The sequence below is a fragment of the Mizuhopecten yessoensis genome, unplaced genomic scaffold, assembly GCF_002113885.1.
Source record: "Mizuhopecten yessoensis strain PY_sf001 unplaced genomic scaffold, ASM211388v2 scaffold10949, whole genome shotgun sequence".
NCBI lineage: Eukaryota > Metazoa > Mollusca > Bivalvia > Pectinida > Pectinidae > Mizuhopecten > Mizuhopecten yessoensis.
The window spans coordinates 456,335-475,675 of record NW_018408802.1 but is presented as its reverse complement, the minus strand read 5'-3'; the positions used below and the strand labels follow the sequence as shown (position 1 = coordinate 475,675).

At 35.7% G+C, this 19,341-nt stretch overlaps 1 protein-coding gene across 4 annotated transcripts; it reads left to right on the top strand.

Moving 5' to 3' along the window:
• The first annotated feature begins 51 nt into the window (after positions 1-51).
• On the top strand, positions 52-16,249 carry LOC110463977 (OTU domain-containing protein 3-like). Of its 4 annotated transcripts, none has more exons than XM_021518948.1 (9): positions 52-137; positions 9,727-9,978; positions 10,448-10,596; positions 12,019-12,131; positions 12,688-12,816; positions 13,337-13,495; positions 13,942-14,032; positions 15,098-15,276; positions 16,053-16,249. In XM_021518948.1, exons 2-9 carry the CDS (start codon positions 9,755-9,757, stop codon positions 16,227-16,229), a joined length of 1,221 nt encoding a protein of 406 aa, XP_021374623.1. In that variant the 5' UTR covers positions 52-137; positions 9,727-9,754; the 3' UTR covers positions 16,230-16,249. The 4 variants fall into 4 exon arrangements, with proteins under 4 accessions (XP_021374623.1, XP_021374626.1, XP_021374622.1 ...); XM_021518951.1 differs by lacking the exon at positions 52-137 and adding an exon at positions 295-338; XM_021518947.1 differs by lacking the exon at positions 52-137 and adding an exon at positions 345-575.
• The last annotated feature ends 3,092 nt before the right edge of the window (positions 16,250-19,341 follow it).

Sequence of the window (19,341 nt, the reverse complement as noted above, 5' to 3'; positions counted from 1 at the left end):
CTTCCGTTTTACTTTACGCAACTTCCGGTTTGCAGTCATTGCTAAGGACAATGCAATATATATACGTTCTGATATTTAGGAAATGAATTTAACCAAGCCTATCATAGAAATTACAAGATCAGCAAGAACCAAGACAGGTATGCAAATGCCATAAAAGATAAATATATAGTCTTTTATTCCCCAAACCCCCTGCTCCATGTTGCTAATGTCAGCACAAGACCGGTTTTCATTCATGAACAACCATTTAGGCCTACATATTTAAAAGGCCAGTCACGGTCTACCTGTCACGCTATTAGAGTAAACAGGTAGGCCTATAGATCTACCCACACACTGGTCGGGTAAGTGTCTGTTCGGTCGGACAAGCTAGTAATAGTCTCACCTGGTGAGCAATGAAATTCGCCGGCTTTTCTTCGGAGTTAAAAATAGACTTTCAGTTATAAAGGTGTTTTAATTCCGACATACCTGTTCACAGAGAAGGGTGTGTCAGCACCAGGGTCAGAGACAGATTTGAAGAAAACACAGAATCGTTAAATTTCAGCAGGTTTCAAACCAAGTGATTTTATTTAATCCTAAAGGTAGGACTTTATTTGATAATTGTATGCAGTTCAGTTCATGTTTCCACCATATTTCTCCTGCTATATAATGTACGATGTTTTGTTGAAACAATGTTGCTGTAATAGATTTGCGCTTTACTGATATGTATTCTAAAGTATACGACCAATTGCGAGATAAAAATTCCCTCATTGGATTATAATTATAAGAGAAAAGCAGATCTGACTCAAGTGTTACCACTCTTCTGACTGGTCATGATCAGGTGCCCCCTAACTTGTGACAGCTGTCATAATCAACTGATACTAGTGTCACTTAAGTAAGAATAGTTCATGCTTGCAATTTAATTAACAACTGTAAACAATAACCTTGTAACAATTAATACTGTGTACAATAATATATACAATGTGTATATACTACGATTTTAATTCATATATCTAGCTGTCTTTTACCAAACATCTTGCACATGCTCTGTCCCTATTACATGACATTATGTAATCTTCTAAATATGGGAACTGATCATGAGCTGTCAATAAAAATAAAAATGTTCAGTTTGAGTGCCAAGAGTCTTTAGAATTTCTGGTTTAGTTTAGATGATCATTACTTAGATATCACTTATATATTATAATATTTCAATTCAAGATATTTTATCGTTTCCAATTCCAACACAAAAGCATTAGACAACAGGCTGACGCCTTTATAAGTCTTCTCCCATTCCGGTTACAGCATGTGGTATAAGTATATATGTAAATATTAACATAGGTTTGAACAGTTGATACAGATTGACTATTTAAGAGAATAATTTTGAAAATAGTGAGTCGAATTAATTGAAGTTTGAAAAACTATACTGGTAACATATACATAAACAGTATCACTTAAAAGTTGAATCATATATTTGACCCATAACTTGTAATAATCTTCAGGATGTAATTGCGTAGAAATGTTCATGGTAATGGTTAAGAGAATAAAATAAAAACAAAAACAAGGTTTGAAGATTGCTGTTCCATTTTACGTTTTTGCTGCCTCGGATTACTCATTATAACATGTATATTTTGACAAGAGATCAAGCTGCTCTGTAATTTTTACCACAATTTCACTATACTCCTGTGATATTTTAGAGAAAATGCATATGATCACAACATATTCAAGCGTCACCAATACGTGGGTTTTAAAGTTTATTTGGCCATGTAATATTTTGTTATATACATGTACTTTAGATACCAGGTAGATATCAGGTCATTTCACCTTAAATCTTGTTTGTCAAGAGTCATTCTGTACTAGATTGTTTCACCCAAAAACAAATATAAGGCAAACGTTTTTTAAGTCCTGTCTTACTTTTGTATGGCTAAGACGTCGACAGTCTCATTTGTTTTTCCTATGTCTTCCTTAGTCTTTTTGGTCATTATACTCGTTAGGTTTGTACTGGTCGACCAGATCTGCCCATACAATGTCTTGTACAGGGATCCTGGATAGTATTGGGCAATTGTTCAACTTAGAATTACAAAATGTAGGTTCCTGACAATACCTGTAACAGTCATGTAAATGGTGTTTTGTAAAGCCAGAAAAAGATTATGTGTTTCCTGTAACATGTAGGAAACTTTTAAATGTTTTATATAGGAGAATGAACTTGACTTTAACGTTGCTTCTTTGAAAATTGCCATTAAAAATGTTAGGGTAGGAAGGGTTACCGGAAACATCAAATATGTTTTGTTTGGCCTAATTACTGTAAGGAGAGGTATTAAAGAATTGGGAAAAAAGACTTAGAAAGTTTTTTGTTATGACAAAGGTTGCAAATGAAACAGAGGCTTAATTTTATTATGTAATCTGAGGTAATCTTAAGTATGGTACCTGTAGGCTAGAACTTTAGTTCTAAATTTTAGATTGTACATCCCAGTAGATCTTATCACATTATAAAAACAGCACAATTTGTTATATACATCCCTGTACATCTTATCACATTATAAAAACAGCACAATTTGTTATGTACATCCCTGTACATCCTAGCTATCACATTATAAAAACAGCACAGTTTGTTATATGCATGTACATCCCTGTAGATCTTATCACATTATAAAAACAGCACAATTTGTTATAAACATCCCTGTACATCTTATCACATTATAAAAACAGCACAATTTGTTATGTACATCCCTGTACATCCTAGCTATCACATTATAAAAACAGCACAGTTTGTTATATACATGTACATCCCTGTAGATCTTATCACATTATAAAAACAGCACAATTTGTTATATACATTTCTGTACATCTTATCACATTATAAAAACAGCACAATTTGTTATATACACACTGTACATCCCTGTACATCTTATCACATTATAAAAACAGCACAATTTGTTTACGCAGAAGCTTCATCATAATCATTTATCAGTGCAACGTATGTTAAAGCTTGAAAACGAAATCTCATCAACGTATGTTAAAGCTTGAAAACGAAATCTCATCAACGTATGTTAAAGGTTGAAAACGAAATCTCATCAACGTATGTTAAAGTTTGAAAACGAAATCTCATCAACGTATGTTAAAGCTTGAAAATGAAATCTCATCAACGTATGTTAAAGTTTGAAAACGAAATCTCATCAACGTATGTTAAAGCTTTAAAACGAAATCTCATCAACGTATGTTAAAGCTTGAAAACGAAATCTCATCAACGTATGTTAAAGTTTGAAAATGAATTCTCATCAACGTATGTTAAAACTTGAAAACGAAATTTCATCAACTTATGTTAAAACTTGAAAACGAAATCTCATCAATGTATGTTAAAGCTTGAAAACGAAATCTCATCAGCGTATGTAAAAACTTGAAAATGAAATCTCATCAACGTATATTAAAACTTGAAAACGAAATCTCATCAATGTATGTTAAAACTTGAAAACAAAATCTCATCAAGGTTTACATTCACAAAACATTAAATTATTGTTTCAGAAAAGAATTATAAATTTTTCACATGCTTTTACTAGCGCATTTATGAATACTGCATAGGTTCATCATGTATGAGATATGTACCTGGTATTTATTGCTGCCATTGAGACCATCCTTTTAATTTCAAACCCCACTTTTAGGAGCCATGCATGGATAGTTATTCCAATGTACTTGGTGTTTATACAAACTATGTCGGTTACACTGTGTGGGCTACAGACGGTTATAAATGATGACACAGAAGTGTTTATAATGATGTTGATATACAGATAAGGTACGGCCCAGGTAGGACTTTATTTTTTCAACTATTTTTATTGCAAGTGCTTAATTATGTAAGGTAGCCATACAAACTATGTCGAAGTCTCATAAACAAAATTTTATTTGAAATGTTAATTATCAAATTTGAATTTTAAATAATCAGACCGAATAATCTAAAATTTCAAAATAAATAAATTCATCGCGTCTAATTGAGCTAATGGTTCCCGCACTTTAATATATATAAATAAGATATATATTACCTGACGATTCATTTATACGTGTACATGTATACAGGTTTTAGAGCTTATTAATTTTGTGGTTTTTTTCTTTTAATCGGAAATTAAGTTTACCAATACACAATGTACTGGTTTTTGTGTGGTGGTGAAATTATTTGTTCAAGTATCTGTAAAAATGTTGCATTGTCACTTCAATCCTATACTCACTGTGTACATGTATTTGATTAACCTACATATACTAAAATTATAAAAAGCGATGTGAAAAAGTACACCATATTTGTTCATGATTTTTAATGTGACAATAACCCGAATGTTTAGGATGTACCCACACAAAATACCATAGTGACGGATACAGTTTACCTTGGTACACCTGATACAGGTTAATGGCAAGTTGTCCCAATCTCCCTAAGTGTAGCTGGTACAAAGTGCACCTTGGTACAAACCCCTGACACTAAGATACCATCAGTGATTTATGTGTCCATGTCAGCCTATAAACTAATTGTTATTTGCATCTTATCAAATTCCTAAGGTGTGATAATTTATGCCAACTTTTCTTTCTCATTTTAAGCTTTTAAGAAAATTTCCCCATAGTGTACGAAGAATAAAACAAAATATTTCATGAACAAATTACGTTCTTAAAGACCTTGGTTCATGATATCTGTAAATGTTTTCTTCAAAAGATGGTCAAACACTTTCATGTAGTTGACATAGTACAATAAAATACTGGTGTATTGTAATGATCACTTTGATTTATTTGTCTCCCTTTTATCAAAAGGTGACAATTATTAGTTTTCTGCTCCATGGTATTATACAGCTTTAAAAGTTGTACACCAAACTTTCCACCCCCATTATACCATATTATAACATACACAATTCATTATTACATATACATATATTGTATTAAAAAGAGTATATATACCTGTAACCTGCTAACCTCTAAATACCATTAACTTCAGCCTGGGGGCTAGATTCGTTCAGCATGCTTATTGTAAGTAATTTCACTATGGGCAGTTAAACAATTTAAGAGGAGTGTATAAGTGTATGAGTACATGTTTAGAGGTCAAATATATATACCTTGATTGTCCCTTATATTTACACCAGGAGTCACACAACCTGCATGATCTAACAGCTTTTCTGGTACTCACTACTAGTACATTAATGCACTTAGGAATTCATAACTGACCTGTATAGTAATTTTTAACTCTACAGACAAACACTAAATAATATACTTTAAACTTCCATTATTAGCTAGGCTTCAATTTTAGCTCTGCTTATAACTGTTAACTATATCAATTTGCTGTACCTCTGGTTTGGCTTTCAACCTTAAACTGAACTTTTTGGACAAAGTCTTTTAACTATTTCATCATAGATTGCACCTGTTTACATTTCATCCAAATTGCGTGGTTTCTTCAAAAAATGTTTTTATAATTGAAATCCCTTTCAAAAAGTAAATATGAACGACTGAAATAATTGTTTTAATGGCCGACTCTCAGTATTACTTTCCAGATTGTTAGCAATGTTAAAATCTCAAACACAATATGTATAACAATACTGTGGCTTTACACACTGTTACCTATACAACACATAATCTCTATAATTACTGTATACAAGGTCATTTTCATGGCAGTGTTATTTTCACACCTTTTATGGAAAAATTTTTACAACAAATTTAAAAATGCATCTAAAATTTCAAATTCAAGGCATTATAGTCATATCTAAGATTGAGACTACAGACAAACAGTCGATATATAATATAAACTTTATTTATTCTACAACAATTGGGAACAAGTTCTCTAACCTATATAAATCAATGTTGATGGCCTGGATTGAAGCGTGCAGAGGGACTTAATGTAGGAGGAACCCGGAGTACCTGCAGAAAACCCACGGCCACCTTTGTGAAAGGAGAGTGCATTAACCACTGCACCTCCCCACCACCCCTAACAGTACATAAAACCACGAACTACACCTCCCAACCACCCCAGTACATAAAACCACGTACTGCACCTCCTAACCACCCCTAACAGTACATAAAACCACTACACCTCCTAACCACCCCTAACAGTACATAAAACCACTGCACCACCCAACCACCCCTAACAGTACATAAAACCACTACATCTCCCAACCACCCCTTACAGTACATAAAACCACTACACCTCCCAACCACCCCAGTACATAAAACCACTACACCTCCCACCCACCCCTAACAGTACATAAAACCACTACCCCTCCCACCCCCCCCTTACAGTACATAAACCCACTCCACCTCCCAACCACCCCTAACAGTACATAAAACCACTACACCTCCTAACCACCCCTAACAGTATGAACATAAAACCATGTACTACACCTCCCAACCACCCCAGTACATAAAACTACTACACCTCCCAACCCCCTTAGTACATACCCACTCTACACTTCTCAACCACCCCTAACAGTACATAAAACCACTACACCTCCTAACCACCCCTAACAGTATGAACATAAAACCATGTACTACACCTCCCAACCACCCCAGTACTTAAAACCACTACACCTCCCAACCACCCCTAACAGTACATAAAACCACTGCACCTCCCAACCACCTTAGTACATAAAACCACTACACTTCTCAACCACCCCTAACAGTACATAAAACCACTGCACAACCCAACCACCCCAGTACATAAAACTACTACACCTCCCAACCACCCTAGTACATAAAACTACTACACCTCCCAACCACCCCTAGCAGTACATAAAACCATGTACTACACCTCCCAACCACCTTAGTACATAAAACCACTACACCTCTCAACCACCCCTAACAGTACATAAAACCACTGCACAACCCAACCACCCCAGTACATAAAACCATGTACTACACCTACCAACCACCCCAGTACATACAACCACTACACCTCCCAACCACCCCAGTACATAAAACCATTGCACCTCCCAACCACCCCAGTATATAAAACCACTACACCTCCCAACCAACCCAGTATATAAAACCACTGCACAGCCTAACCATCCCAGTACATAAAACCATGTACTACACCTCCCAACCACCCCAGTATATAAAACCACTACACCTCCCAACCAACCCTAACAGTACATAAAACCACTGCACAACCCAACCACCCCTGTACATAAAACTTTTGCATATTATTTTGATTGAACAATCAAATGTCCTGTTACATTTTAAATGAATTAAAATTTTGCTTTATTGACAAATGTCTTTATTTATTAAAAGGTAATTGGTTACATCCAATTTGAAGTATATTCCATTCATGTTATAAACATGCATATGGTTTTAATACTGGTAAAATGTTTACACGACACATTCAAATTTTTTATAAGTTAAAAATATCAAAGCAGTAAACATTATCTTTTTAACAAACACCAAATTAAGGATTTTAATAGGAATAAATTTAAGAGCACAATTAAAAGTTAAAATGTTTTGCTGAGATAAAACATCATGGAATGCCGACTTTTCCATGAATTCTACTCTGCACAAGTATAATTTCCGGATGAAAACGTGAAAAACACTTGATCTGCATGAATTCAAATTTAAGCTCACAGTATACATTCTCTTCATACATGCACCAGTTGCCTTTGTAATTCTTGACATACCAAATGACCTTGACCTTGACCTGCTCACAAAGTCATATTATACATTCAAAGTGTGTATTACCCTTTTTGTTGTTGTTTTGTACCAGATAGGACTGGTATCGTGTATCATTGATTTATTGAGATAAAAAAAAAATGCTCTGGCACTTTCTGTGTACATTTGTTCAGCGATGTGAGGTAAGATATCACCTGGACAAAGGGAACAGACATATTTGCTGAGAATTCATTATTGTTTAGCATATTTAAATTACAAAATGTTAAGATTTACTGTCTACATTAAAGTGTACCATTACAGTCATTTGGGTTGCAAATTAGTTGTTACCTGTCCATTTTATACTTGTATTGTATACCTTATGTCCAAGGAACATTGAGTCGTTACATATTAGCATTAAGTATTATACAGCTATATTTTATGTACAACAGTATTTGTATTGTTTGTGGGTGAGCCAGTTTGTTTAAGTAGACTATAGCTAAGTGTCTGACTAAGTATTGATTATAGGAAGGGAGCTGATCTTGAGAAGATGGGAATAATACCTCTGGTATTTGATAATTAACTGTCTCAGCCTGCTCAACAAGAGACTCATATACTGGACATGTTGTAAATAGCAGGCTCTTGTAGACACACATAGGGGTTCCTAATTAGGATACAGAACACTGGTGTATTTGTTATGTACAGGATGTGTCTTGACCAAATGTTTTCTTTCATGAAAGGGTCTTATATCGATTTGCCCTTTCATCTATATGATTAATGTGCTGATGTATTTAAGCAGTTGTGCATGTGACTTCCTTGACGTGATTGTTTTTGTGTGATATTGATTTAACTCTCAATTAATTAGTTTTCATGACGCACACACTATTGCTGCTATTTTAGATTCTGACAGATTGATTGAATGTTTTAGAGCATTTGTTTCTGCTTTAAACACTAAATTATGCCAAATCATTTGGATCATAAATGGTGCTGAGTCTCTGTGTTACGTATACACACACTAGATTGCTATAGATACAAGTTACAATACATCTACACACTTGACTAAATGAGGCACAGCCATACATTTATATAAACTAACCAAATATTTAAGCACTTGGTTTACCATAAATACTATATAATATGTACCTAATCAGGAGTCAAACTTCATAAACTCAACATCCTTCATGACTTAACAGTGACAAAACATACATACGAAGATCCTTCATGACTTAACAGTGACAAAACATACATACGAAGATCCTTCATGACTTAACAGTGACAAAACATACATACGAAGATCCTTCATGACTTAACAGTGACAAAACATACATACGAAGATCCTTCATGACTTAACAGTGACAAAACATTCTTATGAAGATATTAATGCTGCTATACACTAAACTTATCCTGCTCTTGTAAGTATACACTTAACATCTTATTACATTTGTATGATATACCACCACTCATTGACAAGGTCTGCCTTGTAAATCATTTTCTCAGTCAAATCCCAGTATAATGCCATGTCCTCAAATTGAGGACTGTGGTAGTGACAACAAAAAATAACAAGGCACTGACTCTACTGTTGTGTGTATACTGTATATATATATGTATTGGGCATGATGTAAAACATTATACGATGATGGACTTTTGTGCTGGTGAATATGATGTGGATACATGATATGAACCTGAAAAAGTGATAATTTGACTGAGGTAAAGCCGAGGTCTATATAACTTTTTCAGGTTCATATCACATTATATTTACCAGCACAAAAGCCCATAACTGTTTTATTATATGCTTCAACAATACAATTTGTAATGTTCTGGAACGAGACTCTGTGTAAAATAAATACAGGCTATATTTAGAAATTGATTTTCACCAGATAACCAGACTACATGAGTTTTTGAGGACTTGTCACGTGTATAGGATCCGGCCAATTGCAATGTGATTGCAGGAAATTTTCAAGTATATAATAATGATTGTTTTATCACGCAACTGTATAGTTGCTAATTGTAACTTAAGTCTTCATAAACCTGCATCTCGGGAAATGAAGTATTCTAAGTTTGTCTAAAGGTAGCATCCATCATGGAAATAACACTTGCACTGACTTATAAATACGTACACTGGATTTCATTGCTTAATTTTTAACACTATCTTTCTATTTATAGGGACAGCTTTGGTCCTTAGTCTATTTCCATGTCTGCGAGGGGAGTGCAGTACGTTTATGATCCGAGAATGACAAAGTCTCAGCACTACCGACAGGATGTTGTGTCACGGAAGCGGGAGGAGCGGGCTGTGCGAGAGCACCACAAACGTGAGAGAAAGGTAGTCTCTTACCTCTCTGACGATGGTAATTTTCCAAGTTTTAAGATGCAGCTCAGCAAGATTGGTCTACAACTGAGGGATATCCCAGGAGATGGGTAAGTACATGTACAAGACATCCTGGCAGGGGGACACATGAATAAAGGAGATATTCCAGGGGATGGATGAAGGTGTAAAAGATCTGAGACATCCTGTTTGTTGATGTGTTAAGAAACACTGATATGGTCTCTTAGTTTACAGGATCTTTCAAAGGAGAAGTTGAGTTCTGTTGTATCTTTACTTTACAAAGTTTTTTTTACCTGTTATACCTTGTTGGTACATGGTCATGTGACTTCATATTGAAATATGCTCTGATAATACTGGTGGATTACCTCAGAGAATCACATTAAACCATTGATGAACAGTGGTTAGCATTTTTTCTCAACAAGTGCTATAGATGGATATATAAGTGAAAAATGGTAACTGCAGCTTAATTAAATACTTGGGAGCCAATTTGTCAACAGACTGACCATCCGTGATTTGCTAAAGACTTCTGTAATGCTAAGTGTATGTAAATATTTCTTCTAGGAATTGTCTATTCCGAGCTTTGGGGGACCAACTGGAGGGTCATGGTAGGAACCACTTCAAGTACCGATATGATGTTGTCAACTTCATGTCAGAACACCGGGAAGACTTTGAACCATTTGTGGAGGACGACGTTCCATTTGATCGACACAGTGAGTTCTAGGTGTTCAATAATAATATCACAGTAATTTTGGATCTATATACTTATATAGCTATTCATGATTTCAGGTGGAACTTTATCTACGCTAACACTATAACCATTTAATTATCCTGGATCATACCTGTTACCTGTACTTTATCTAAGCTGGATATTCCTAACCCTGTTAGTTAATCTAACCAACTTTGATTTAACCCTTAAGCTCTGTCACAATCCTCTCCAATAGAATTATCTTGAAAATCATTTATAATTGATCTTCTCTAATTTTTAAACTCTGCTGTCTGATTTTCTAAAATGAATTATCCCTGAAGGCCTCTAACACCTGAGTTTTGATACATAGAATGATATACCAGTTAACACTGCCCATCGATCTCTTCCCTTGTATAAATCATCTTGTGTAATTTCAAATAGACATGATATTCCTTGGTTCATTATGGAACCTGAATCATATTGCCCTATTGAACCATTTGACCATCTTACCTATTGTATTATATGAACCCCTCTATCTCTGACTCCTTTAATCTTCTAAATCCCTCTTCTCAAGACCCATCTAACCACGAAACCCCTCTACCCCTGACCCCTCTAAACTCTGAACTCCTCTACCCCTAACCCCTCTGCCCCCCTCTAACCTCAGAACCCTACTACCTGAGCCCTCTAACCTGTGAACCCCACTCCTGATCCCTCTTGCCCGCTTTACCCCTGACCCCTTTAACCCCCTCTACCCATGACCCCTCTAACCTCTTAAACCTGCTTTCCTATACCCCTCTCACCTCTAAAACCCGCTTTCCTTAACCCTTCTCACCACTGAACCCGTCTTCCTCAGAGCTTTAACCTACAAACACCTCTTCTCCTGACCCCTCTGACCTCTGAAATACTCTGAGACCTCTTACCCATAAACACCTCTACTCTTGCGCCCACTAATCCCTAAGTCTGATTTAGCACCTAATGACCCCTGGTAGTTTGTATAAGTCACCTGTTGACTACACCTACACTAATATGTGCTACTTACAACTACAACTAGAAGTTATACCAATATGTATTGTTTTAAAAAAAGTGGTATAAAAATGATCAAAAATGATTGATTTGGTTTTCATGTAGAAAACTGATGGACCCTGTATTTATAAGATTGAGTGTGAGGAGTTAATTAGGTGTAAACAGCCATTGTCCCTGAGTATTGATGTATGGTTGTGTACTCTGTCTTCCCATATAACTCCAAATCTCAAAATCTACTACATAAAGCTATGCATCACACACTACTGTAGCTCTATAAGATCTGCATTTATAATTACTGCAGAGATCTAGAAAAGCTAACAATGGCTTAAATTGGAAATTTTCACTGACAAGATTACAAATTAAATAGACTTTTCCATTAAGCTTTGTATACAATGTATTATATTTTCTTTTTATCTTATTTCAGTTCAGAATCTACGAAAAATTGGTACGTACGCAGGAAATGATGCTATCGTAGCTTTTGCTAGACTCCAACAGGTCAATGTAATCATCCACCAGCTCAGCTCGCCCTTCCTTCTGGTATGTACACTCAACAGGAAAACAACATAGTGGTCCCAGTATCACTGCCAAAACTGTAACCGTGCGTTAGAACCTTGTTTCTGGCGTCAATATAGCTTTGATAAATCATTTCTGGAGAGAAAATCAAACCTTGCGGGACCTTAATGACAAATTGTTATGAAGATGAAGTAAACGTAATACAATGTATATAATAATAAACAGTGTTCTGTGAGTAAAACTTCAACATGGCTAGACTGCTTTAAACATAATTTTCTTTCATATAATGTATTAATGCGAAGGTGTCTCATTTTTCCAGCTAGTGTCAATAACAGTGGCTAGATTAAAAAGGCTGTTTTTTAATGGTGATTTATCATTGGAATAGAAAGCTGTGAAAAGAACAATGAAAATAATTTGCAGAAAGGGATCTGAAGGAATATCTGTGAAAACTAAACTTTTGGTCATACATATATAGATATGATCTATTCTAAAGTTTAAAGCAATTTGCTGTGTGTTCTGTATGAAAACTATGGTATACTTGACTGTTACTTACATCTGTTTGTATTATATTTGTATATAGATTCAGGGCCTTTCCAAGCCGACGCCCAATGCTCGACAGATACACATCGCCTACCACAATGGTGACCACTATTCCAGTGTGAGACACCTCAGTGACAACACAGAATCCCAAGCCAATCTCCGACTGAAGGTCAGTTCCTAATTAATTAAAGGTTGAAAGTCAAAGTTTGAAAGCTTCTGTTTCCTTATATCATAATTGCAAAATTATTAATTAAGGTTGATGAATTAAGTACAGTGTATTTCACATTTTAAATGGCAATCATTTTGAAATTACTACTTGTATTTACTTGATGTTATAATCATACCCCTTATTATTACATAATAGTATTGCTCTGCATTGATCTTCAAAGTTTTCACATATTTATATAATGTGAAAACCTTCAAGGAATTAAGAGTAGACTTAAATGACACAGTTGGCACATACAGGCTGAACGAGAAAGTTTGCATCATCAAAATATGGTTTGCAAACATAGACCACTTGCAAATGTTTCAAATAAAATTGCAGTAAACCAACCAATTCAAGAGCAATGACTGAAACAATACTATGTCTCTCCCATATTTCACAGGTTGATTTCAAATGGCAATCATAGACTACAATGCCTCATGCTAAATACCTGTTTCTCACATTTTGTTTCCAATATCCTCAACAGGTGGACTGTGGGTCTGATAAGTCTGGACGACCGACCATGAAGATCAACACATCCTCTGCTATGAAAGTTCAGCAAGAGGTCAGAGGTCAAGGTGTGGTGTCAGCACTGAGGGATGAACAGAGTATAGAATATGAAGTAATGGCCGCCACTGGATGTATGGTATGTACCTTTGAAATACCAAGGTGAAATGCAGTGTTTTAAGTAGAACTTACTTTATTTTCCCCCACTTCTAGGTAGGAGAAATCTTTTCCTTAAAACAATTGGGGAACAAATTACAATTTAAGTAAATAAAAAAAATAAAAAAAAATTCTCCTAATTTCTCTCGGTATTGTGCTCATTGCCTTGAGTAACAAAGCTGAACCTTTGGGTGTTTTTTTTCAAGAAACCTTTTCCATTCCTTTTTGTCATTATTGTGAAGCATAAAAGCTGAGTATTAAGCTTTTGTTCAGGGTTATTTTAATTTTGCTGCTGATCTAAAAGAATAACTCTGATATAGTCAATGAAAATTGCAAACAATATTATTAGATTGTTGCTTACCATCTTTAGTAAATGATGAAGAAAGTGACAGAGATGTTGCTCAGGGTTTACTTTTTGTTGTTGTAAAGGATGAAGGCCGGGTGACGGAGACGTTGATGGATTGCCAGTATGATGTGGACTTGGCTATCAGTCAACTTCTACAACTGATGGAGATGGAAGGTATGCTACCCTGTCTAAAGTTAATGTTGCATGGGAGTTACCTCCCCTTGTCTTTGCTTTGCTGAGCAACTGGGGGTACATTCGCGTTACCGGTTGAAACGGTTGAATCGGTTGAACCTGTAAAGAAAACGACAGGTACAGATCTGGACCGAGGCTGACCTCAGGAAAATTTGGCACGTTTAGATTGAGGGGTCCAGACGTGCCTGACCGAAACTAAAATGCTGACTATTGCCAATTTGCGTTATTTCTTTCTAAAACAATGTCAAGTCACATGTAGTTTTTAAGTTACGTTAGGTAATTCAGTGGACGGATGAAAGAAGGTCATAATATTCTTGAAACACTGGTGTTTTTTCTCCGAAACTGTGGATTTTTAGCTCTGCTTATAGAACGGTCCAAGTGTGTTCGTTTATCGTGGAAAATTTCTGCGCTACACATACCGTTTCAACCGGGATACGTGAATGTAGCCTGGGTCTTGACTACTGCAGTGGTTATCTTGAAGTACATTCATATGTCCAGTACTAGTCTAGTGTTGATGTATTGTTAGTGCCAAACATTTGCAAGTTTTTGATAGATTCACCTTCATCTGTCTGAGTTTTTGTATATAGAATGACACAGCTCATTATCAAAAAGTTTAGTATTCAACTTAGGTCGCAATAATTTAAGTGTGTTCATAGTAAAATATATGTACAAGTTTGTTATAAAAGTAAACAGGTTCTGTTGCAAGTCCTGAATGAAATTTATATCTATATAGGTTGCTTAATGAATTGTGTTGCACAGAGGTGTTAGATATGTTTTAATGTTGTGAAGAATTACCTAACATGTATTTAACCACACACCTTGAAATATAAAAGATTATCCCTGTGTATGTGTTATTTCTTAGTGTGTGTTATTATGTAGGAATTTACATAGCCATCTGGAGATACAGATTGAAAAATAATTGTCAGTAAATATAAACACATTATTGAAGTGTATTTCACACAAGAAAGCTGTAGCATATGGTCAATCAATTCAACCCTACTCCTTTTTTAATCTATACTTTTTTTTAAATTATTTTCTGGTATCTAGGAGAACAGGAATATTCATCTTCAGGCCCTTCTGAGGTAACCTCCACCGACAGTGGTGTGTCGTCTGAGACAGGGATGTTCACACCCATACACTCGCGTGACAACAGTTACGGGGGCAGTTCTGGCTACGGATCACTGAGCTCGGCCAGTGGAGCAAGGCCCAAGACTCACAGTGCCAAGGTAAGTCTGCAAATGTTCTTCTTTGTAAATAATTTATTTATTTAGATAGACATTTCAAATGACCCCGCATTTAGATTGATATTTGTCTTTGAAATCTACAAGGTTGTTGAATACAACAAAGGACTGTGTATGGTTTGGGTGCGTTTTGGCCCCCAAATGCATCAAAATTCAAAACCTTTAGATAAACTTTCCAACATTTATATCTTTAATTTTGAATTTTGAATACTTCCCAAATACTATCATGAAATTATTTATTTGTATTTCTATTTATTGCTGCCATGGTAACAAGTTCAAATTTGCGTAAATTAGAAAAGAAAAATAATGTTCAGTGAATATTGTCATATTTTGCATATTTTTTCTCCTCTTAACTATAGAGTGCATGCTTGAACAAACTTAATATCAAAGGATAATGTGTAGGCACTTGTAATACATCTTTAGGATAAATATAAAGGTTGTTTAAAAAGGCGCTTTATGGTAGCTAAGAGAAAACTAGGTGAAAAAAACTGTCAAAATTCAAATATCTTTAATTTATGCAAATAATAACTGGTTACCATGGCAGCCATAATTGAAAACACAAATAAATATTCAAAATTAATGAAACAGTCATTTAAAAGTTCTATTAAAGATTTTTAATTTTGATGGATATTGGGGCCAATATAAATATATTTAAAAGTATAAATAAACTTTTTATATTGAACTATTTCTTAGAAAGAATTTAGCAAAAATATCCAAATATTCAATTTATTCTTTATAAATTCATCATTTATCAATTTCAGAGCATAATAACCATATCCAATAAACAAAAGAAAGAACAGAAGAAATTGGAAAAGAAGAAGAGAGCAGAGGAACGCCACAAACAAAGAGTGCTTGGAATTAACCCTACTCAGCCAGACTCAGAGGATGAAGGTGTTGTGACTGTAGTTTCCAAGGACATCGCCATGATGAAAATCTGATCATCAAATCTGTGGTCTCAAGGGACATAGCAATGATGATGAAAATCGAATATCATATCAGTGGTCTACAGGGACAAAGCCACGATGATGAATATCTAATATCATTATATTGGTGGTCTCAAGGGACAAAGCCACGATGATGAAGATCTGATATCATTATATTGGTGGTCTCAATATACATGAAGATACAGTACATGTATCTGTGATTTTGAGGGAAAAGGTCGTGATGAAAATTGAATATCATGATATTTGTGATCTTTAGGGACAATGTTAATGGTCTCGAGGGAAATCACAATGCATGTATCAAAAACTCTATTGTTAAATGTAATCTAATTGGACATTGCAGTGATATAATTCTTAAACCTTCTTGTTTCTGGTATCTAGAGACAGGGCCTGGACATTTATGTAACTATATATATCTGTTGTAATAACCGTTATTGAAATGTCATGTATTGTAACTTATAGAAATATGTAGGGCATACACTCAACATTATCATCATATCTCGTGTTAATTCACAATGTTGAACATCACTATGAATTCCAAGTACAAAGGGCATATGCAGATAATATAAACTGCTTATATTTTACACAAGATATTATTTTTGCGTCATCAATAGAATTGATCACATATTTGAATATCTGCCAAATGTTTATATACCTCTCGTTCATCATACAAATTTGAATTTTCATGAACAATTGTGAAATTTGATATTCACAAAAATTAAGTGATTGACATTATCTCGTTATTTATATATACAGATCACCAATATAGACATTTATGTTATATTTGTAGATAATAATTTACCTCTTTACAGAATTAATGCTAGCTGTACTTAATTACATTTTGTACATTAGTCGTTAATTTGTTGTTATAAACTGTAAACATGTGTTAAAGCTTAATTGCTTCACCGTAATAATATTGATAAAAAAAATTGATCAATGAAACCATCATAGGATTGTACTGTGTAATTAATGGATTAATTAATTCTCCTGTTGTTAGGATGATTTTATGTGCACTTCACTACTGAGTAGTTTGATTATCCAACAGTGTACTCTTTTAAGGTACACAAACTTCTCCAGGCCGTTTTTGATAATTTAGAATAGACAATCAGCTATATAAAGCATGCTTTGTCTGGTATAATAAACAGCTGAAAACCTTGTCCAGCATACTAGACAACAAGGAAGGGAGTACCCAAAACCGTGCCAAGCATATATATATATATATATACTAGACAACAGTGAAGGGAGTACCAAAAACCTTGTCCAGCATACTAGACAACAGTGAAGGGAGTACCCAAAACCTTGTCCAGCATACTAGACAACAGTGAAGGGAGTACCAAAAACCTTGTCCAGCATACTAGACAACAGTGAAGGGAGTACCCAAAACCTTGTCCAGCATACGAGACAACAGTGATGGGAGTACCCAAAACCTTGTCCAGCATACTAGACAACAGTGAAGGGAGTACCCAAAACCTTGTCTGGCATACTAGACAACAGTGAAGGGAGTACCCAAAACCTTGTCTGGCATACTATACAACAGTGAAAGGAGTACCCAAAACCTTGTCCAGTACACTAGACAACAGTGAAGGGAGTACCCAAAACCTTGTTTAGTATACTAGACAACAGTGAAGGGAGTACCCAAAACAATGTCCAGCATACTAGACAACAGTGAAGGGAGTACCAAAAACCTTGTCCAGCATACTAGACAACAGTGAAAGGAGTACCCAAAACCTTGCCCAGAATACTAGACAACAGTGAAGGGAGTACCCAAAACAATGTCCAGCATACTATACAACAGTGAAGGGAGTACCCAAAACCTTGTCCAGTATACGAGACAACAGTGAAAGGAGTACCCAAAAACTTGTCCAGTATACTAGACAACAGTGAAGGGAGTACCCAAAACCTTGTCCAGTATACTAGACAACAGTGAAAGGAGTACCCAAAACCTTGTCTGGCATACTAGATAACAGTGAAGGGAGTACCCAAAACCTTGTCCAGCATACGAGACAACAGTGATGGGAGAACCCAAAACCTTGTCCAGCATACTAGACAACAGTGATGGGAGTACCCAAAACCTTGTCTGGCATACTATACAACAGTGAAAGGAGTACCCAAAAACTTGTCCAGTATACTAGACAACAGTGAAGGGAGTACCCAAACCCTTGTCCAGCATACTAGACAACAGTGAAGGGATTACCCAAAACCTTGTTTAGTATACTAGACAACAGTGAAGGGAATACCCAAAACCTTGTCCAGCATACTAGACAACAGTGATGGGAGTACCCAAAACCTTGTCTGGCATACTATACAACAGTGAAAGGAGTACCCAAAACCTTGTCCAGTACACTAGACAACAGTGAAGGGAGTACCCAAAACCTTGTCCAGTATACGAGACAACAGTGAAAGGAGTACCCAAAACCTTGTCTGGCATACTAGACAACAGTGAAGGGAGTACCCAAAACCTTGTCCAGTATACTAGACAACAGTGAAGGGAGTACCCAAAACCTTGTCAAGTATACGAGACAACAGTGAAAGGAGTACCCAAAACCTTGTCCAGTATACTAGACAACAGTGAAAGGAGTACCCAAAAACTTGTCCAGCATACTAGACAACAGTGAAAGGAGTACTCAAAACCTTGTCCAGTATACTAGTCACAGTGAAGGGAGTACCCAAAACCTTGTCCAGCATACTAGACCAGTGAAAGGAGTACCCAAAAGCTTGTCCAGTATACTAGACAACAGTGAAGGGAGTACCCAAAACCTTGTCCAGCATACTAGACAACAGTGAAGGGAGTACCCAAAACCTTGTCCAGTATACTAGACAACAGGGAAGGGAGTACCCCTAATCTTGTCCAGTATACTAGACAACAAGGAAGGGAGTACCCAAAACCTTGTCCAGCATACTAGACAACAGTGAAGGGAGTACCCAAAACTTTGTCCAGTATACGAGACAACAGTGAAAGGAGTACCCAAAACCTTGTCCAGTATACTAGTCACCCCAAAACCTTGTCCAGCATACTAGACAACAGTGAAGGGAGTACCCAAAACCTTGTCCAGCATACTAGACAACAGTGAAGGGAGTACCCAAAACCTTGTCCAGCATACTAGACAAC

What these genes read in the sequence shown, in the direction of transcription:
- LOC110463977 (XM_021518948.1), top strand. Translation starts at nt 9,755, where the DNA reads ATGTCTGCGAGGGGAGTGCAGTACGTTTATGATCCGAGAATGACAAAG. An exon ending in AAGCCAATCTCCGACTGAAG is followed by an intron (nt 12,817 to 13,336) that starts GTCAGTTCCTAA and finishes TATCCTCAACAG; the next exon opens with GTGGACTGTGGGTCTGATAA. An exon ending in TGGCCGCCACTGGATGTATG is followed by an intron (nt 13,496 to 13,941) that starts GTATGTACCTTT and finishes GTTGTTGTAAAG; the next exon opens with GATGAAGGCCGGGTGACGGA.